The 21,394-nt window shown below is 44.0% G+C and overlaps 1 protein-coding gene across 3 annotated transcripts in view; it reads right to left on the bottom strand.

Annotated features, from left to right (window-relative positions):
* The window catches only part of TTLL4 (tubulin tyrosine ligase like 4), a 37,332-nt gene that overhangs the window by 4,075 nt on the left and 11,863 nt on the right, over positions 1-21,394 (bottom strand). Inside the window, exons 2-13 of one of the 3 annotated variants that reach the window (XM_090284024.1) lie at positions 13,734-15,348; positions 12,506-12,615; positions 12,082-12,145; positions 5,315-5,436; positions 4,774-4,884; positions 4,359-4,435; positions 3,464-3,655; positions 3,278-3,360; positions 2,922-3,050; positions 1,477-1,599; positions 1,106-1,204; positions 668-802 (exon numbers count right to left, since the gene is read on the bottom strand). In XM_090284024.1, coding sequence (XP_090140150.1) covers positions 668-802; positions 1,106-1,204; positions 1,477-1,599; positions 2,922-3,050; positions 3,278-3,360; positions 3,464-3,655; positions 4,359-4,435; positions 4,774-4,884; positions 5,315-5,436; positions 12,082-12,145; positions 12,506-12,615; positions 13,734-15,229 — 2,741 coding nt within the window. In that variant the 5' untranslated portion in view covers positions 15,230-15,348. The remainder of the gene's footprint in view (positions 1-667; positions 803-1,105; positions 1,205-1,476; positions 1,600-2,921; positions 3,051-3,277; positions 3,361-3,463; positions 3,656-4,358; positions 4,436-4,773; positions 4,885-5,314; positions 5,437-12,081; positions 12,146-12,505; positions 12,616-13,733; positions 15,349-21,394) is intronic. The other 2 variants (XM_090284015.1, XM_090284034.1) reach the window with 2 other exon arrangements.

Genomic DNA, 21,394 nt, shown 5'->3' with positions numbered 1-21,394 from the left:
GAGTACTGAAAATACACTTCAGAACTGTTTCCAATCATATGTCCAAGTCAGTGCTCGCCCCATTTACTCCCTGGCTTCCCTAGGATCAAAGGACTCTGACATACAAACTCATGAGCATCATCATGGGGGTCTTCTTGCCCCACAGATAATGAATAACCTTACTCAGGGTGGTTCTTGCCCATGACCTTCATTTACTAGGGGAAAGCAAGTGGTGGGATCAAGTTAAGAAACACAAACAATTTTTAAAAATCTTTATCGATTTTAGAGAGAGTGGAAAGGGGAGAAAGGGAGGGGGAGAGAGAAAAACAGATATCGATATGAGAGAGAAACATCAATTGGCTGCCTCCCATACACACCTTGACCTGGGATTGGACCCACAACCTAGGTATGTGCCCTGACTGGGAACCTTCTGGTGTAGAGGAAGACGCTCCAATCAACTGAACCATACCAGCCAGGGCCAAAAGAACAATTTTTAACAACCTCTCTTCATTCTCAAAAAACTCTGAGATAATGGCAAAGAATGAGTAAATGAGCACACAAACAGATGTTGAAGGGAAAACACAAATTCTAATGAAGGTCTCCCCAAAGTCAGCAAGACTGGAGCAGAAATAGGATCATGAGGCTAAAGGAAGGGTTCTGCTGTGAGTGCCCTGAGAATACCACCTACCTTGGGGAAATGTTGACTTCCAGGACCCAGGGCTTGAGGTTCTCGTCCAGCATGATGTCGAAACCAAAGAGCTCATGGCAGCTATAGGGCCGCCGCACGTACATCTTCAGCAGGCTGGTCACGTAGGGTTCTGACCTGGTCATAGAGAGCAGGAAGGCCTTACCTAGAGCTGCCCTGCCAGTGGAGTGGCCCAGAGGTGGGGGAGCAGGAGCAGCCCAGAGGAAAGCAGCTCTCAAGAGAGGCCTCTGATCTGGGGCCGGCTTCTAGGGATGGATTTCAGGAGAAAAGCAGAATTTAATTCTATCCACTCCTTCCTACTCCCTGTTCTCAGAAACTGAAACACAGCATGGTCAGAAGCCTGGAGCACAGCAGTGTGGAAGCCATGAAAAAAAGGGAGTTCAGTGGCAGGCCCTACACCAGGGTGGCAGTGTGACTCACGAGATGATGGTTTTGATAACAACATCTTTTATCTTCTCCCAGATGGCATCACTATTGACTCCCTTCTGGCTCAGGTAGTTCCATAAAGCCTTCAGTGCCCTACAACGTGGGAGAGGGGGCAGGAGTATTTGGGTTATAGTCTGTGAATTGAGTGATGAAAAGAAAGAAGAAATAAGCACAAAAATATTTTCATATCTCTTCTTTTAATGGTCTAAATAAAGACAGAGATGAGCTTGGATGCAAACAGATCAATTCTGAATTGCCAAGGGTTTATATAATCTTTGGGTCTTTATATAATCCCTGAACCTCCCCAAACCCCAGAATCCTGGGCTCCTCTAGGTCTCTCCTTCATGAGGACACTGAATAGGTACCATTTGTGGCCTTGGCAGGCTGTTTCATCTGTATTAGCCTGGTACTCAGTATTCTTTTTATTGACGCTGTAGTTGGTCAGGTGCATGAACTTGTTGCCAAGGCTCTTCATGGAAGGGGAATACCTGCAAGTAAGGAGGAGAAAGGCAGAGGGAAGAAGGTGAGACAGCAGTCAGACAACGGCCCAAACAGTTTACCAAATCCTGAGGAGGTCAAGGACAAGTGGACAGATCTTTTTAGATGCACAACAACCTTGGAAGTGTGTCTGTTGGTAAGGTTTCTAGAACACCACAGCTAAACTCCTCTCCTTTATCCCACCTCAGTCCTGCAGGAAGACCCTCCCCAAGATTCAGTGAAATAGAGGACCTCCTTCTTCCCCATTCTCATGTGATATTAGGCTTATAATAAGAAATATATCTATCCGTCTTTGCCCCAATTCCTGACAGAGTTTCATGAGAATGAAATCCTAAGTGTTAAGAACACTAGGAGCACCTTCTGTTTCAATACTTGGCCTTTGGCCCTGGTTCCTGACACAGGGCTCCTGAAACGCTTGTGATATGCTGGGTGATAAGAGTGCTTTATTCCTATGAGGAGATTTTGGGTGGGCTCCTGGATAGGGGCTGGTCACCAGAAAGCCCAAGCCATGATTAGGTGCTTGGAATTTTCCATCTGGCTCCTCATTCTCTTGAGAAGGGAGATGGGCTGAAAATGGACTTAATGACCCATCATGGCTATGTGATAATGCCTCCATAAAATCCCTAAAGTATGGAGTTCAGAGAGCTTCCAGGTAGTGAACACATGGAGGTGTTGGGGGAACGGTGCACCCAAAGAAGGACTGAAAGCTCTGCATCCCTTCCCATGTACCCTGCCCGATACATCGCTTCCATCCAGATGTTAATCTGTACCCTATTTATATTCTTTTATAATAAGCCAGTAAACATAGTAAGCTATTTTCCTGAGTTTTGTGAGCCACTCTACCAAGTTAAGTGAACCCTAGGAGGGATCATGGGAACCTCTGATTTACAGCCAATGGGTCAGAAGCACAGGTGGTAACCTGGACTTGTGACTGGCATCTGAAGTGGGCAGTGGGGAGCCTTGTGACACCGAGCCTTTAACCTGTGCTCTCTGATGCCATTTCTAGAAAGGTGGTATCAGAATTGAGTTGTGTTGTAGGATAGCCAGCTGGTATTGCAGAGATTTGCTTGGTGTGTGGAAAAAAACCCATATATTTGGTGACCAGAAGTGTCAGAAGCAAAGTGTTCTGTGTAAAAGGAGATACAGAGGAGGAGAGGAAAACGAGGTTTTCCCAAATGTACCCCACCTTCTACTTTGCTAACAAACACTACTAACATGTGTTATTTTTCTGTTCGGGTCTGCCAGTTTCCCTCCCCCTCAGGAAAGCAAAGCCCCAGAGCTGCTAGGGTGACACCTCACCGCTACCACATACTTGCAGCTGGCGAAGCGGACGAGTCCATCTGAGAAGAGGTAAATCCGCAGAGGATCATAGGAGGTGACGTAAACATAGATGCGCAGATCAAACTTGCTGCCGCTGATGAGGTAGGGCTTGTGCAGATACCTACAGGGAAGGGCCAGCTTCAGGCACACGGCAGAGGGAGGGCTCAGTGGGTAACTGAGCCACGGCATAAGCCAGCCAACAGTCCCTGGGATGAACATTTAAAACACCTGGCAGAGGACAGTCTTTGGCTGGGAGGATGAAGGGCAGAAGAACGTGGTAAAAAGGGAACCTCCAGGGTGAGGAAATGAGAAAATGGGGAGTGGGATCTGAGCTGGAGGCAGACTCACCTTTGTACCAGAAGGGGCCTTCGCTTGGGGAGCTGACTCCACTTGTGAATGACCTGGATGCCAATGCCGCGAGCAGATGCTGGCTGGAAGTCAAGTGCAAAGGAGGTGAGACCTACTCATGGCCAATACTGTCGTTCTCACTCTCAGACAATGGCCTACCACTCACTGGTTTAACAATCCACTCACTGGTTTAACAATCCACTTTTGGCGGCTGCTGCTCTCCCAGGCTTTGCGCAGGAGCTTGGCGTCCTGGGGCAGGATAAAGGACTGGGGGAAGAAACTGAACTCCTTTTTGCCAAAGCGGCTCTGCATGCGGGACAGGTTCCGCCACAGCCGGTCCTTTCGCCCAATTTGGAAAGAACCTGGGAAGTGGTTTAGCTATAGGAGGGACAAAGGGGGAGAGCAGGGAGAGGGCCCAGGTAAGACCAGGAGAAAGATGGTAGGACTCACTATCCCATTCCAACTTCCTTAGCAATTTCCTGTTTCATCTTCTCATCACCATCCCCTGGGCCTCAAGTATGCAGCTGCTGAGCACTCGCCAAGAGATGATTAAGACAAACAGAACAACAAAATGTAGTGACTGCCAGGAGTTGACAGTTCATGACATACAATAGTGATTAAGGCAGACATGACATCCACCTTAACTGCAAAGAAAAAGCTGCTGTCTTTTTCCACAACAGCCTATATAGGACAAAGACAGAAAGCACCTGGCCTTCAGTAAGGACTGGAACGAGAGACCCATTCATTCCAAAGTGAGACCAGAGTCCTCTTTACACATATTCAGCTTGGAGGGAGGCAAAGCAGTGGTTATAGGAGAAACATAATAAACTGAAAACAGACGCTGCATCTCAAGACACATAAGAGAATAAAGTGTCTTTGAGAGCCTGCGACTGCCCATGTCACTGCGGCTGAACTGCTAAATGTGCATGAACTGCTGGGGTCTCACACTGCACCCTCCCCATGCTTTGTCCACTCCTCCACGAGCCCTCCTGACTTCTCTGTGTCATCCACCTCTTCCCCCAATACCAATCTGCTCCTGTCTAGAACCCCTGAAGAAGAGCGCCCCAGAAAGGGCCCCTACCTTCTGATGCTCCTGAATGGATCGGAAACTAGGAGACTTCATGTGGTGACCCCAGCAGCCCAGCCAGTCATCATTTCCTACAGAAGGCACATTAGAGAGTCAGCTCCTGGCACAGAGAGAGGCCCAGAGGTCCCAGAAATACCACTGGGCCTGAGCATGGCCCCCAGACCCTATTTTCTAAGAGTAATCATGGAGCTGTCTTATACAAGGCCCTGGGGTCAGGGATAGAACAATAGCCCTGTGTCTTGCAATTTTGAGGAATAGACTCCAGCCCAGAGAGAGTTCAGAGCTATGTCCTCCTATGAGGCTGGCAACTTTGGGACAGGATCCCCACATACTTATCTAGGGCTCTCTTCCTGCCTAAAGCCCATCTGTTGGAGCCAAGGACAGGCTTACAGTAAAGCAAGTGACTCACTCTTGCTGATTTTGAAGTGCGACCGTCCAATGGTCTGCTTGACAATGTTGGGGGTCACTGTGCTCATCTTCCACCGGAGTAGCTTCCTCTGCTCCCAGGGAAGTTTCTCCACTGCGGAAAGTGGGGGTAGGGGAGTGGGGAAGAACAGGAGAGCCATGGTTAGAAGATGGCACTATTGCTCAACCTCCTTAGGAAAGTCACTAAGTATTGTCCCTGATCGAATCTCAACGGAGTACACCTTTGGGGAAGGAAGGGGAATGCACAGGAATGAGAAGCACAGGAAGGAGGGGAGGTTTAAAGGGGAAATAAACAAGGTTAGAGGGCAAGAACGAAGCACAAGATTATGGGGCTGAGAAGGATCAGCTCAAGGACGGACAAGAAAAAGGTCTCCATATGGGACCGGTGAACCAGGTAGGGAACTGAGCGCTATTAACAGCCGTCCTGGAAAGCCCTTTCCCATCCTTTTGCCACCTCCTCCCAACTTCACTAGCATCCTTCACCTGGGGGCCCTTCTGGGCTTAACACACTTGGCCAGGTTTACCTTTCTCATCGCAAGTGCCAAAATAGATGGTAGGAGGCACGTTGGGAAAGAGACTGTAGATGAGGGCTGGTCGGACAACTTTCTCATTGGGAAGAGGTTTGCTCAGAGTCTCCACGCAGCCCCTAAGACGAAAAACAGACATGTGGTTCAGGAGGGGAAAGCCACAGCTCTGAAGCACTGTTACAATTACACATAATCTCTGTGGGGGCGCTGGCTTTTAAATAGTGCTTCTATAATACAAAGACAAGTGGTTAATAATTATGTAATAAATGCTAATCACTAAGGTGCTAGGGCTAACTTACATGCAGCCACACTATGAAATGCCACCTAAAGACAAGGCTTTCCAATACTTCATTCTGTGACACAGCTCCAAAATTCCCTGCGACAAGCCACAGGCTGGGGAAATCCCTGACAGGAATGGTTCTGAGAGCAGGTCATGAGTTTGGGTGGATACCAGCAGAGGAATTTGCTACACTAAGCCAAAGAGAAATACATGAAGAGAGATAAAAGAACAATATGGGTAATTACAAAACAGAAAAAGCAGAAAAGACCTAAGATGAGGCACAGTGATTTTTAAAAAGAAAAAGGCAAAAAAGTAACAGAAAGAAAAGAAATAGTGACCCTTTTTAACTCATATTTAGGTTTCTCTGAAGATAAACATGGTTGATTAATGCTATTCCCCATCTGGGAAATAATTTGACACCAGATTTTTATGTAACAGTAAGGTAAACCAGGTCTGGGAATCTGGAGCAGTGGGCCATGGGGTCCCTATGGTTGTTTCAACAATAGCTCGGCCAAGGCTATCTCAAGGGGTCACAAAACAGTGAATATCTCTGTCAGGTATAAGCTGACAGGCCCAGACCACTTTTTTAAATAGCTCTGAAAACAAGACAGAAGAGTATTACTCTCTATACTGAGCTCATATGATCCACAAATATTATTTAAGGTTTATAAACTATTTAATTTATAAAGCCATTCTACCTGTTATTTTGCAGCACAACAGAAATAGGCACTATATGTAAAACATTAGCCTTTTAAACCTTAGAGATTTTTAATGAATTTTATTGGGTCAAGTTAAATACGAATTCCCAATTAAATAATTCCAATTAATTCAACTCTTCCTCACCTCCAAAATATTTTACTTCAAAGGCTTTTAATTTACTATCGGAATTTAAGATTTGAAAATCAAGGAGAATTAGTTAATTTAAAAAACAAAGACAACTGAAATTCAGACAATATTGTATGTCAACTACAACTAAAATATAAAATTAAAAAAAAAAAAGATAGGAATATAAAATGGTACTGCCACTCTGAAAAATAGTTTTGGCAGTTTCTAAAATAACTAAACATTCCTGGGTATTTATCTCAGAGAGATGAAGATTTATGTTCATGCAAAAATATGTACATGACAGTTTATTCATAATAGCCTAAAACTTGAAACAACCCAAATATCCTTCAACAGGTAAATGGTTAAACAAACCGTAGTATGTCCATACCATGGAATACTGATCAGCAATAAAAAGGAATTAACTATTGATACATGCAACAACCTGGGGCAGAGAATGTGCTGCGTAAAAAAAAGCCAATCCCAGAATGATATGACTATCATTCCACTTATATAACATTCTTGAAATGACAAAATATAGAACAAATTAGTAGTTGCCAGGGGTTAAGACGGGATGGGATAGGAAGGAAGTAGGTGTGGCTATCAGAGCGCCAGCAGAGATTCTTGCAGTGATGGAAATGTACCTTAACGAATGTTAGTATCTTGGTTGTACTGCAATAAACCATAGTTTTGCAAGATGTTACGATGGGGGAAAAATGAGTAAAGAACTCTGAGGTCTCTATAAAATTCTTTCCTTTTTTAGGTATATTTTATTAATTATGCTGTTACAGTTGTCCCAATTTCCCCCACTTTGCCCGGTACCGCCATTCCCTCCAGAAATCTCCCCACTTTAGTTCATGTCCATGGGTTGTGCATGTAAGTTCTTTGGCTTCACCCTTTCCTACAGAATTCTTAACTTCCCCCTGTCTATTTTGTTCTTACCAATTATGCTTTTTGATCCCTGCAGCATTTCCCTCTTTATTCCTCTTCCCCCTCCCAGGTGATAACCCTCCAAATGATCCCATACCCATGATTCTGTTTCTTAGTTTGTTTGCTTAGTTTGTTTTTGTTTTTGTTTTTTAGATTCAGTTGTTGATAGTTGTGGGTTTGTTGCCATTTTAGTTTTGATCTTTTTCTTAGATGAGTCCCTTTCACATTTCATATAATAATGGCTTGGTGATAATGAACTCCTTTAGCTTTACCTCGTCTGGGAAGCACTTTATCTGCCCTTCCATTCTAAATGATAGCTTTGCTGGATAGAGTAATCTTGGTTGTAGGTCCTTGCTTTTCATCACTTTGAATATTTCTTGCCAGTCCCTTCTCGCCTGCAAAGTTTCTTTTGAGAAATCAGCTGATAGTCTTATGGGAACTCCTTTGTAGATAACTCTCTTCTTTTCTCTTGCTGCTTTTAAGATTCTCTCTTTATCTTTATCTTTTAGCACTTTAATTACGATGTGTCTTGGTGTGGTCCTCTTTGGGTCCGACTTGCTTGGGACTTTCTGTGCTTCCTGGACTTGTATGTCTATATCCTTCACCAAATTAGGGAAGTTTTCCTCCATCATTTTTCAAATAAGTTTCCAATTTCTTGCTCTCCCTCTTTCCTTCTGGGACCCCTATGATTTGAACGTTGGCACTTTTGGAGATGTCCCAGAGTCTTCTTAAACTCTCATTTTTGTGAATTCTTGTTTCTTCATTTTGTTCTGGTTGAATATTTATTTCTTCTTTATGTTCCAAATTGTTGATTTGAATCCCAGCTTCCTTCCCATCACTGTTGGTTCCCTGTATATTTTTCTTTATTTCACTTTGTATAACCTTCACTTCTTCCTTTATTTTGTGACCACAGTCAATCATTTCTCCGGGCATCCTTATCACCAGTGTTTTGAATTCTGCATGTGATAAGTTGGCTATCTCCTTTTTGCTTAGTTTCCCTTCTGGAATTTTGATCTGTTCCCACACCTGGGCCATATTTTCCTGTCTCCTCAACTTGACAGCCTCCTGTGTTTGCATCCATGCACTAGGTAGAGCTGCTGCACCTGTTATGTTGTAAGGGGTGGAGCCTTAGGTATTCATCAGTGCTGGGCGACCAGGTTCACCACTTTCTGGCACTGTATGTGGGGGAGGAGTCAGAGAGGGAACAATGCTGCTTGCTTGGCACTTGCCCCAATTCCAGTCACTTCACCCACCTCCTGTATGCAACTGGCACCTCTCTAGCTATTGCCCTGGTGATGGTTCCCAGATTGGGTGAGTTGGCCTACTTTCTAGGATCATGGGGGACAGGCCCTCTAAACATACTCTCCTGGCTGACTGGCAGTTTCTTCCTCCACCCCAACTCCCTCTGGTTTTCACAATCAGAAGTAATGAGGATTTATTTCCCGGCGCTGGGGCTGGGATGACTCCCCAAGTATCCCTCCCAGCTTTTATAATGTGGGACCGCTCGTTCAGCCCACCAGCAACCGCATTCTCTCCACCTCAGCTTCCCAGCTCCACTCCTCCTTCCCGTCTGGATGAGTATTACTTCTTTAAATTTTTAGTTGTCAGACTTCCATACAGTTTGATTTTCTGGCAATTCTGGTTGTTTTCTTTGTTTCGAAGTAGTTGTAATCCTTAATGGTTGTACAAGAAGGCAAAGCATGTCCACCTACGCCTCCATCTTGGCCAGAAACTCTCCTGAATTATTTCTTATAACTGCATGTGAATCTACAATAGCCTCAAAATCAAAAGTTTAAAAAAAAGTTTAATAATAAAAAGAAAATTTTTGTTAGCTGTCTCTCAAGCATGTTGGGCTTGTCCTCAAGAGACTTGGCTTCTGGTCTAGTAGTGCTGAAAACCATGACCTTGCAAGAGCTATTTAACTTCTCTGATCCTCAACTTCGATATCTGAAAAAAGAGGCTGGACTTGATGACCTCCATCTCTAAAATTACACAACTCTTAGAAAAATAAATATGTAACTGGAAATGCAATAAACTATTACTAGGCAGAGAAAAAGAAACAATGTTTTCAATGATCTTTCTGTAACTGCCAAATTTTCTTTAATATTGTAAATAAATAAATCTTTCATAATGGAGGAAAATAAGATTTTAGCAATCCAAGAAAATTTCTGATTTTAGTCATCCTTAAAATAAAAAGTGGTTAGAATTCCTCAACCTCCATGTGCCTAAAAAGCCTCAGATAAATAATATCTTAAGCCTCAAATAAATAAGGTCTGTGCATTTTATAGAAGTTAAATTAATGGACAAATTATTAACTAACACCTTTTGTGAATTTTATCTTATAAATCAGAGAGGTTAAATAAAAGGTCATGTAGCTGTCTTGAAGACGGCCTGAAAACAAACCCAAGTCACCCTCAAGCATGAAAAAAGTGGGGCTCCAAGTCAATTACACGTTAAATATCTTTCTCTTATAGAGACTGGAGGTGCTTAGTCAACATCCAATATATACAACCAGAAGCAGCTTTGCTTTTCTAAAAAGAGGATGGATTAGGCTTCAAGTAACAGAAATGATGCACCAGGTTCAGGGTACCCGTGGCAGGATTTCTATCAGCTTTCACAGAAGGTACCAATTCTGTCTCCACTTTCCAAACAGCTTTCCCCACCTTGCTGGTTTGGGGCTCTATAATTGGTGGAGCTGCTGCCACCATCATATTCACAGACATGCAGCTTTGCTTTGTCCATGACTAACCAAGGCATGAAAAGCTCTTTTTACTCTTAGCTTCATCTAAGGCACAGCAGACACAAAGAAAAGCAACTCAGTCTGGATGTTCTACATGTTAGGCAAGCCTTAATACATGTGGCTGAATTCTGTTAAAATTAGAATAGAAATGTTTAATTAAAAATAAAATAAAACAAAACTCACCAATTATATATATACACATATATAAACATATATGTGTGTGTGTATATATAATATATACATATATTATATATATATATAGTTTCTTTTACATTTTCAGTAGAAGTTACCTTTAAAAAGAAAAAAACTTTAATGTTTAGTATTGGGTTGGCCGAAAAGTTCATTTGTTTTTTTCTGTAAGGTGGCATTAGTAGCCTGTAGTTGTCTTTAATTTCATTTGAAACAATTTCATTAGATTGTATTCTGACAGCTGTCATATCAGCATGCATTTAAAAAAAAACACATCAAAATTGGTGAATTTTTGTATAGCCATTTTAATATTGAGGCTGGAGAAAATATGCAACATTTTTGGCATATTATGTTTTATTTTTTAAGAAAGGAAAAAAACAACTGAAATGCAAAAAAAGATTTGTGCAGTGTATGGAGAAGGTACTGTGACTGATCGAATGTGTCAAAAGTGGTTTGCAAAGTTCTGTGCTGGAGATTTCTCGTTGGGACAATGCTCCACAGTTGGGTAGACCAGCTGAAGTTGATAGCGATCAAATCAAGATGTTGAGAACAATCAACGTTATACCATGCAGGAGATAGCCAACATAACTCAAAATATCCAGATCAATAAAGCAAAAATGCAAAATGCATTTTTTATTTTATGGAAAAAAACCACACAGGCTTTTTGGCCAGCCCAGTACTCTGGGAGGGCGGTCTTTTTAATATTTAATAAAACAATATAATTGCCTCATATTAAGAGAAATGTTGGAGGTGGTGAGGGAAACAAAGAAGATGATGCTGAAGAATGTTAACTTTCTACCTAGAAAGGTAATGTACATTATCCTTTAGCATGTTCTAAAAATCTTTAGCACAATGACATGTCCTAATAGTCCCGCACTCCTTCCTCTCCCCCAACTCCCCATCTCAATTACACAACATCCTACAACTACTTGTTTCACAAAAGAAGGACCTACGTGAAAAGAACAACTTTTGCCCTGGCTGGTGTGGCTCAGTGGATTGAGTGCCGGCCTGCAAACCAAAGGGTCGTTGGTTTGATTCCCAGTTGGGGCACATGCCTGGGTTGCAGGCCATGTCCCCAATTGGGGGCAAGTGAGAGGCAACCACACACCAATGTTTCTATCCCTCTCTTTCTCCCTCCCTTCCCCTCTGGCTAAAAATAAATAAAATCTTTTTTTAAAAAAGAGAGAGAGGGTGCAACTTTTTGGTTCCCTTGTTAAGAGACAGATTGATATCACTCAGACTCCAACAAGGGCAGTCAATAAGATAAACAAGATTAAAGCTAGAGAACTTTTAATTCAATTTCTTATTACTAAGGCTAATGCCAGTCTTATTTCCCCAATATAAAACTAACCTTACAAGGCAGCAAAAGAGCATTTCAAAAAGCTCCAATTAGTGGGGTATGTATCTCAGAACTGTTCCTGACAGTGGGACACGTTTATAACACAAGGTGGCAATTATTCTCATGTGGGTGGCCTAACTAATAACTTACCTCAAGTTTATGTTTCTTTATTAATTTTTCTAGCTACTTCCTGAAATTATTTGCTTTTTACATCAACAATTTCTTGGAGCCTAAAAACCAAACTGTAGCCTAAGAAACATGGTACAGTTCTTAAGTCCAAATGACAAAATGTTTCTGGTGTCCTCCATTGCTCCTTGTTTGAAAACTAAAGCCCCAAATGTAAAAATTCAGTAAAAATGAGTAGAGATCTACAGGGCCATTAATGACTTAGGTGATTAATCTCTTCATAATCTTAAAAGAGAGAAAATGAGCATCTACCAATGACCTACACAACCAATACCTACCGAGAGATCACTGCTATTGACTCGCTGGGAGAGGTGACACTGCACGAGGAGCCCTCTGAGTCTCCTGGGGGTGGGGAGAAGAGAAGTTGTGAACGGGAGAGGCTGCGACACCAGCTCCCCAAGCCCAGGTGGCTCTTCCTTGGACATCGTGGCTCAGGCTTCTTGCAGAGCCACAAGCACCAGCCTGCTGCCTTGCACTGCCTTCCTTGAGCCCAACAGCAGAAGGGAGAAGGCAAGACTGGTGGGACAGGAGGACTAAAGAACAAAGTCTGTCAAAAGCCACCCCCCACCCTCCCTGGATCCCCAAGGCAAGTGAGGAATGCAGGTGATGAAGTGGGTCAAGGATCTGGTAAAAACTGTGAGCCCCCTTCCCGAGTGGGTGGTGACAGATTCCCAGTTGGCAGTGAGAGCGTCCCCTACTCACCCTCCTCCTCTTCGTTCTCATCATGGCTGCAACAGTCTTCCAAACCATCCACCAGCTCTTCTTCCACATCGTCAGCCTCAGCCTGGTCTAGCTGGCAGTCTGTAGCTGAACTATAAGAAACAATCATGCCCCCAGCCCAGCCAATTCCATAACAGAGGTCACAGTTGAATTCTCATTGCTTCATCTCCCAGTGTTTGTCTCTTCCCCAGTCACCAATCTGCTGTTTCTTGCCTGAATCTCACACTTTATTTCTCTTGTCCTCAGAGCTGAGGACTAGTCATAGTTCCTCAACCCTACATCTCTCATTCTGCAGAGAGGCACTATGTCTTCCATTTTCTTTGAAGTCCCTCAGAGCATATGAGTCCAAAATTGTGCATTCAAAACACCATCAATGAAAAGTCTGGTAATTGACTTGAAAGTCCCTAGACTAGCCCTCACTGGTGTCGTTCAGTGGACTGAGCACTGGCCTGCATGCTGGAAGGTTGCTGGTTCAATTCCCAGTCAGAGCACATGCCTGGATTGCAGGCCAGGTCCCCAGTTGGGGACATGCAAGGGTCAACCAATGTTTCTCTTGCACATTGATGTTTCTCTCCCTCTCTTTCTTCCTCATTTCTCTCTCTAAAAATAAATAATTAAAAAATACATATTTTCAAATGTCCATAGACTGCTGTCTGGGAACTCAGAACAAGACTGACCTTGACAAACCAAGTTAGTAACAAGGAGCCAAGAGAAGAAACCAGGTACATACATGTATGCCCTAACTCTGAAATGGCTGTCATACCAGGAATGACTGAGAACCTGATTTGGTTTGGAATTAAGTAGAAAAGTCACAGGCCCCAACTCATGTTGTTTGGAATTTTTATTTCTCTCTGGCTATAACCTTAAGTACAGGTCAGCAAATTCTTCCTCTAAAGGACCTGACAGTAAATATTTTCAGTTCTGTGGGCCATTCAGTCTGTCACAGCTACTCACCCCTATCATTGCAACAGGAATGCTGCCATACAGTAGTAAATGAATGGGTGAGGCTGGGTTTCAATAAAACTTTACGAAAGTGTGCGGGATTTGGCCTGAAAGCTATAGTTTGCTGACCTCTACCTAAACTGAAAGCCCTAATTGTGGGGCAGCTTAAAAATTAAAACCAACCTGCAGAGACACCAGGTCAGTGTCAGCAAATTTTGGTATATACATTCTACTGTTCTAAATGAACAAAAAACTTTCTCCAACTTACCCAATATCCTTAGCAGGTGAATCCAGCTCCCTGGCTTCTTTAGACCCCTCCTTCCCAAGCTGGCCCAGATGGAGGGAAGAGAGGCAGGTAGCCACATCAGCTAAGCCAAAGGGCTGAGGGGGAGAAGGCAGGACTGGAGTTTTGTCTTCTCCAAGTGGTGGGGAGTCGATCGCAGATCCGCAGGCAGGGCTGCAGCTGGGCCCACTGGTGTGGGAGGCAAGGAGGTGAATGCTGATACGTTTGGTACAAAGGACAGCACTGTCCAACTCCAAGGTGTCCGAGGCTCCAGGGAGGACCCTGCTGTCTGCTCCAGCACCCTCCGGAGGGAACTGCTGGCCTACCACAGGAGGCTTCCACTGCCTGTTCCTGTTGAGGAGATCCCACTGCAAGCTGGGGTTCATTAAACAAGACTGTTCAAACTGGTAGCCCTGCCTCGGCTTCTCGAAGCCTCTTGCAATCAACTTCCTCACAGCATCAGTGAATTGAACCTCCTTGGTCAGAGCCTGGGGGACCGAGTCGCCATCCAGGCCACAAGGATGTGGCTTTATCCTCATGGCTATGTTACTCTGGTTGTACTGCGGGGAGGCAACACTGGTGGTGGACATGTCTAAGGAGCCAGGGGTCGACAGGGTGCTCTGGGCAAGGGCACCACGTAGGACAATGCCATTGCCCGTGGGTACCTTGTGTTCAGTAGGCGCGAGTGCACAGTCTCCAGTGCCCCCTGAATGATGCCAGGAGACCAGATGGATCTTGGGTGAGGATACTGGCTTCAGGCCCTCTGTGGCCTGTGAGAAAGGCACTTTAGTGCTATTTGGCCTCATGAAGGAGTTGTGATTCAGCACGGGCTTGCAGGGGGCGGAAGAGGAGGAGAGTGGAGATGGCATCTTCCCTGAGATGGCAGAGGCCAGCCTCTTCCCTGAAGGGTTTTCCCCAGCTGCTCCCAGTGAGAAGTATGGATCCGTGGATGAGGATGCCATGGGCTGGGCCCGGGGGGAGACCATGAAAGAAGTGGCCTTACTGGCAGTGAATCTGACAGGCAGGTTCTTTCGAGGGAGAGAGAAAGGTCTCTTTTCTGACGGGCTTGAATGCAAGCAGAAGGACTCCAGATGCTGGTGAGTTCTGTGCCTGTAGCTGGAGCGGCGGTACAGCAGGGGGCTGCTGAACAAGTCCGAGAAAGAAGGTGGGTACTGGGCGTTTCTGTGGCCTGTAAGGACAGCTGTGGTCCCAGAGCTACATGAAGTGCTGGGGCAAAAGAGATATGCTGACTGGGGTGGGACACCCAAGAGGCGTGGGCTCAACCCTGCTGGAAGGGTCCCCAAATGTTTCTTCTCCAGCTTCCAGACTGGCTTCACCTGCTGCTGAGCCTGAGACCAGGCCCTGCCCTCAGAGGGTTTCTCAGGCGGCGGGGCAGGCACTGTGCCCGAGGGGCCGCTCTGCGTAAAGCTGTTTCCCTGGCGGAGACCAATGCTGTAGTGCTGTGTTCCTGCTGAGGCCATGAGGGGCCCACATCATGGCCACATGACCTCATGGCCTGGCTTGGGTATGGGGCCACACATCTCCAGTAGCAGCAGCTGCATCCTTGAAGTCCGTCAGCCTGAAGGGGAAACAATTGGGACTGGTACAGTCCCAGGAGGACAAATACAATGCTTACAGGGGTCCTCGGGTAAGCAAGACTTCTGTTTTGGTGTTTCCTGAGTGACCAGTTTTGGTCGTCCTCTGGGGCCCTGAGAGAAGAATACTAGATTCCTCGGGGGTGTTCAGTAGTCTTCCTGCTGTCCTCATGCGATCAAACCTGGCTACAGGGTTGGGACTCGTAAAGCCCCAAGGACTGGGGCTTGAAGGCCCCACCACTGTGAGTCTGCTCACGTGCTCTCACTCACAGACCTCTTTCCTCTCTCCCTAAGGACACCAAAACAACAACAAACATCTTTCTCTCTCCCCATCCACAACTTCACATGTGTGAGTGGCTTCCTTCCCTACCTAGCACCGGGGTGGCTAGGAATAAGACAAGTCTGGGGGTGGCAGAGAAACCAGCCAATACCTTCCTCCTTACCAACCAATTCTGAAAGGTCAAAGATCATTCAAGAAACATATGTTACATCTACTGGTCCCTGACCAACTCTCAGCAAGCCCCTGTTGTGGTCTGCTTGCTGTGGCCAAGTGTAGCAAGTTCAGATATGGATAGAAGATTCCCCTGCTGACCTGTAGTCCATCTGGAGCTGAGACAGTAATTTCATCTCCACAGGAGTCTTGGTAACTGTATAGACTTAAATTCCATCCCATGTGTTGGTGGTAAATAGAAGATACAAAATGGATACCAACATGGATACAAAGTAGATACCGACATCATTTTTACTTAAAATGACTTTATTCCCAGCAGCTACAGTACGTCAGGGAGTTTAGAGAGCAGATTAGAGAGGCAGGAAGAAGAGGACAGAACCTTCCCTGCTCCAAATGCCAGGCTTCAGTTTGGGCTGATCGCAGGTATGAAGAGCCTGTCTCATACGTTTCCTCATTCAGTGTTTCTTCTCGTGCAAATCTCTGAACCAGCCTGTAGTTCTGGGCTCCAGTCTATGCAGCATGGTCACTTAGGTTCTAAATCACACGCACAAAATATTCTCCAGTTTTCACACTACAGGGAAAGGTGGGCCTACTTTCATAACAACATCTGGGGGGGGGGGGGGGGCGGGAGCAAGACTCTTCTATGAGAAGTCATTCATTTGGGATAATTCTGAATGGAATCCTGGCTTCCTCAAGTGTTTTCAGAGTGGCTAGAGGGAAGGAATTAGCAGAGACCTTTTTAGTTCAAGTTACATTTAAAACACAAACTTCATATCATCCCAATAAATATAATACAAATTTAAAAAATTAAAAAACAAAACAAAACAAAAAAAAAACCTTAGACAGGGAGAGGGACCTTGTATTTTGGTAAGAGAATAATGGCAAAGGAAGACCCACGATCCCAGTTTATAGCTACAGAACTGCTGGATGTTGTCTACCAACAAAGAGCCTGCGGAAGCCACAGGACATCGCCCTCTTTTCCTGCAAAGGCTGACCTAAGTAGAGTACAAACCCCACAACTCATCACTGCTGATACGTAAAATGATAGTGGGCTAAAAACAGCAGAAATGCTACAACTAGATTTTGATGCCAATGACCTCAAATTATGGCGACAGAAAAAGGACCTCCCGCAAGTCCATACTCTGGAAACACAGTGCAGGGAAATTTTAATCTGTGCACTTACAGTAGGGAAGCACACTCAAAGGAAAGAGTCAAATCATGCCAGTGGCTTTACTAGACCACACATGAGTATGTGCAGTGGACATTCAACAGTCCCAGTCCCAGCTCATGCTGCCCTCTTTCAGGAATCCACATCTTGCCTCACCAATATAACACAACGGACACACCAAAGTGACACGAACAAAGGACTAAGAAAATAAAATTTCAGGCAGGCACTCCATGAAAAATATCACACTTATGGTTCCTCATGTGCATCCTGTCATCTCAGACCTTCATGTCCTTTCTAGGGCCGCTTCTTGGAGCCCTTTCCTTGTCGAATGTCACCTTCTCCAGGTAGCCGTCCTGGACTCCCTGGTTCAAACAGAATGTCTTATCTCTGTGTGTGCCACCACCATTGTTTCTATTGCACTGAGCCTTAATTATGGACTACTCATCTAACTAGAGGACATCCTCCAACTGATGTCCCCAGTACAGGGCCTGGCACACAATAAGTGCTCAAGATTCTGCTGAATGAATAAACAGGAAAAAGTACAGTAAATGAAGGGGAAAAACACTAGCACGGATGAATGCCAGTCTGGGCACCTAACAAATGCCAGGTAACCACGCTAGGCATTTTGCCTGTATTATCTCATTTTAATACTCACAAAAACCTCACATGCAATTTACTGATGATGAATCTGAGACTCAGAAAAGCTAAGTAACTCTTCAATAACTCAACAATGAGTGTTCCCTAGATTAAAACCAAGTTTGCCTGACTCCACAATGCCTCTTAAATAGGAACAAAGCACACACTTAATCACTATCCCCTCAATTATCCCTAAGCCTCTGGTATAAGACAAAAGCCAGGCTGGAAACACTGTTCCACTGTTTACGCTGAGCCCCTTCGTGGGTACAGCACCCAAGGGCATGGCACTGCATTCCCATTAGCACTACAGCCAATCCTGCTCTCCCTCGTAGCCAAGGGTGCCTACTGCCCACCACCCCAGGGCTGGGTGAAGAGAACCCTTCCTTCTGCACTCACCGCTCAAAGCCTGCCTCTGTGCATTGCACCATATGAATCCTCGGTGCCAGGAATATTAAACACAAGTGGCCTGGCCTCTAGCTGACTTGACTCCTGATGCCAATGAGAGAGGAAGACAAAGCTGTGGGTGGCCTGCTTCCAGGCAGAATGTTAAGTGGGTCAGCTGGGCAAGTGCCAGAGTAAAGTGGATTCTCTTCTCTCTGACAGGATTCCAGATCCTGCATGTCTCTGCAAGGGCTGTTTCCCACCTCTCACTGTCCCTATGGTGTGTAGGATGGCAACCTGGGAAAAGGCCTCCTGTCTTCCCAGAGAAGCATATCTGGATATGGGCCAAACAGGTAAAAAGATGTTTCTGTAAATCTCTTCCTGGGAAATAGCTCCACAGCTAATAAGAGATATCCAGGGTTGGCTAAGATGGCTGTGTCAGGAACTACCAAGCAAAGACAAATCTATCGTGTCAGATATTTTATAGAGAGTAGCTTCAAGAACATGAAGTAAACAGTATCACATATAAATGCTCCAATCTGGCATCACTATTTTTGGTTCAGAAGTAGCATCTGGTGTAAACAAGGGAATGATGGTCGCTAACAGCAACTCTCACTTTTCTCCTTACGGAGATCCCTGATGAAATCAAAACTCCATGTGATGGGGCAGCAGAGACCCAGCTAGAACATCCCAGGCCCCCGACTGCTGCCACAGGTCACCTTTTCCTGTATGCTGCCCTCAACAGCACTGCCATTCAAGTGTCAGCAAATGACCCCATCACCAATGCAGTGACAAACTTCAAAAAGCTTTAGGAGGCCCAAAATATAAAAAGCAGAGGAAGTGAAAAAATAGTTTTAAAATCCAACACAATAAGAACAGTGATTTCTGCCATAAAATCAAGGTCCACGTGAGGAAATAACGTCTGGCACCAGGTCCCACAGACAGCGTACACTCAGAAGGCAGTTTTTCTGCAAGGTCATAAAACCTGTCCCCTGTAGTGTGCTCAGGGCTCCTGACGCAATGGCTGTGAGACCCTTCCCCCAGCTTTTTCTAAGTGCATTGTGATAATACAAACGTGCTGTGTCTGTGGGTATGCCTTTAGGACTCAAGAGACAGGATGCCCCTTTCCCAGGGAAAAAGAACAAGGAAAAAGGTATTTCTATATGTAGAAGGCCTCACGCAGGCCACTAATGAAAGCCTTATTTCAAAAACCAAACAAACAATTTAAGCAAATCTAAACTTATAATAATTGGTAATTATGTAAATTAAAAGGATTCACAAGTTCCATTATTTTCATTCAATTTACATACATTTTTTTAGCCACATATATCCACTACTTAAAGATAAGCAAAGGCATTCATACTTACTCTCTCTGACTAAATCCAAAGGATCCACCATTAGTTGACCTTCCAGTCAACAGCTTACATGGAACTTACTTTAGGAGCAAATAAACTGACCTCATCTGGAAAATAATATTTTGAATAATCTTACACCTTTCTTGCTCCTACACATCCCTGGAAAACAGGAGAGCTTAATGGGCAAACGGGGTACAAGAGTTCAAGTTTAGAAGAAACAGGCCTGTTTCTGGCTAAATTCCTCAGTCAAAGTCCAAACAGGAAAATGTCCAACTGAAAAGAAAGGTTAGAGCAACTAAGGAAAGAGTTCTTGGGGGAAAAAAAGTCCCTCTGAAACAGCTCTCAGGACATTTTTAATAGGTTTATGGGACAACTCTCGCAGAACAACAATAAATTAGAAAAAACAAGAAAAACCAAGGTCTGGAAGAATATACACTAAACTATTAGGGCAGTCATCTTGGGGAGAGGGGTGAGATAAAGAATTGGGCAGTGGAGGGGAGTGGGCCACTTTCCCAGTTTACTTCCTACGCATCTGTACTGTCTGACCTTTTAAAAACAAACAACAAGCAGCCACACATTCCTCGTGTGAAGTTTTCCAAGCGTCTCCAGGGCATTACCACTACTCACAGCCATGCTGCAGCAGCAGCAACCACCGCTTGGTGATTCACATTAAGCAGAGTTCTGATGAAGAGTGAAGCCATTCAATGCTGAAACGACACAACAAGAATGTCTAGGAAATGACAAGAGAGGAAGTACCATAAGCCCAACTGGATAGTGGTGAGATCAAATTGGAAAATTCACATAAAGCACAGTACGTGGTCCACACTGAACACTCAAGGGCTGATAGTTATCACATGCATTATTACTGGCACCAAATGATCTGATATTCCCAGAAAACACACGGAGCGAGCAATAACTGTTCCACCACAGAATTTCCGCTAGTAGAAATAATACTCTTTTTTATAAAAATACATAACTGTCTTGTCATTTGGGAAGTTTCGCGATACCTGCTCTAATTACCAGTAACTAGATTTTCAGGTGCAAGGGTGACCTGTACTAAAAAGCAACTGAAAAGTGTGTTAGGACATACCAAGAAAAGATCCTTGTTTCTGGGTCTTTTATACTTTTTATAACTAGATAATTGGGATTTCTAAAAACACTGAGTGAAGAGTTTAAAAAAAGTGTTAATCACATAGTACCCAGACCCTGGTTCCCACATATCATTTGTCAATAAAAGAAACCAAGGACTAGAGTTCCTTGAAAAACAGCTGGGGCATGAAAAACATCATATGAGCCTTGAATATACTGCAAAAAGTAAGAAAATACTCAAAATTTGATAGGGACATGTCAGAAAATCACAGAAACAGCTAACATCACACTTAATAGTGAAACACTAGATGCCTTCCCTCTAAGACTGGGAACAAGGCAAGGATGTCTACTCTCCTCATTTCTATTCAATACTGTACCAGAAATTCTAACCAGTGAAATAGGCAAGAAAAAAAAAAAAAAATTAAAGGCATATAGATTGCAAAGGAAGAAGTAAAACTATATTTATTTGCAGGAGACATGATCTTGTACACAGAAATTCCTAAGAAGTCTACACAAACCCTACTAGAATAAGCAGATTTAGTAAGACTGTAAGATACAAAATCAATATATAAAAATAATTTTATTTCTACATACTAACAACAAACAATTCCATTCAGAATAGCATCAAAAAGAATAAAATCATACTTAGGAAAAAATTTAACAAAAGAAGTACACTAAAAACTACAAAAAAACTGTTAAGAAAAATTAAAGACCTCAATATATGGAGAGATATAATGTAAATGGATTAGAAGACTCAATATTGTTAAGATGGCAATTCTTCCCAAATTGACTTATGGATTAAAATGCAATTCCTGTCAAAATCCCAGCAGGCTTTTCTGGAGAAATTGACAAGTAGATCCTAAAATTTATATGGAAATTGAAAAGACTAGAATGGGCTCTGCCTAGGTACCTCAGTTGGTTAGAGGGTCATCCCAATAAGCCAAGGTTGCACGTTCGATCCTGGTTAAGAC

This window comes from Furipterus horrens, unplaced genomic scaffold, assembly GCF_987537825.1.
Source record: "Furipterus horrens unplaced genomic scaffold, mFurHor1.1.pri manual_scaffold_1, whole genome shotgun sequence".
Taxonomy (NCBI): Eukaryota; Metazoa; Chordata; class Mammalia; order Chiroptera; family Furipteridae; genus Furipterus; species Furipterus horrens.
The sequence above is the reverse complement of the archived record's forward strand: the minus strand, read 5'-3'. Positions and strand labels throughout refer to the sequence as shown.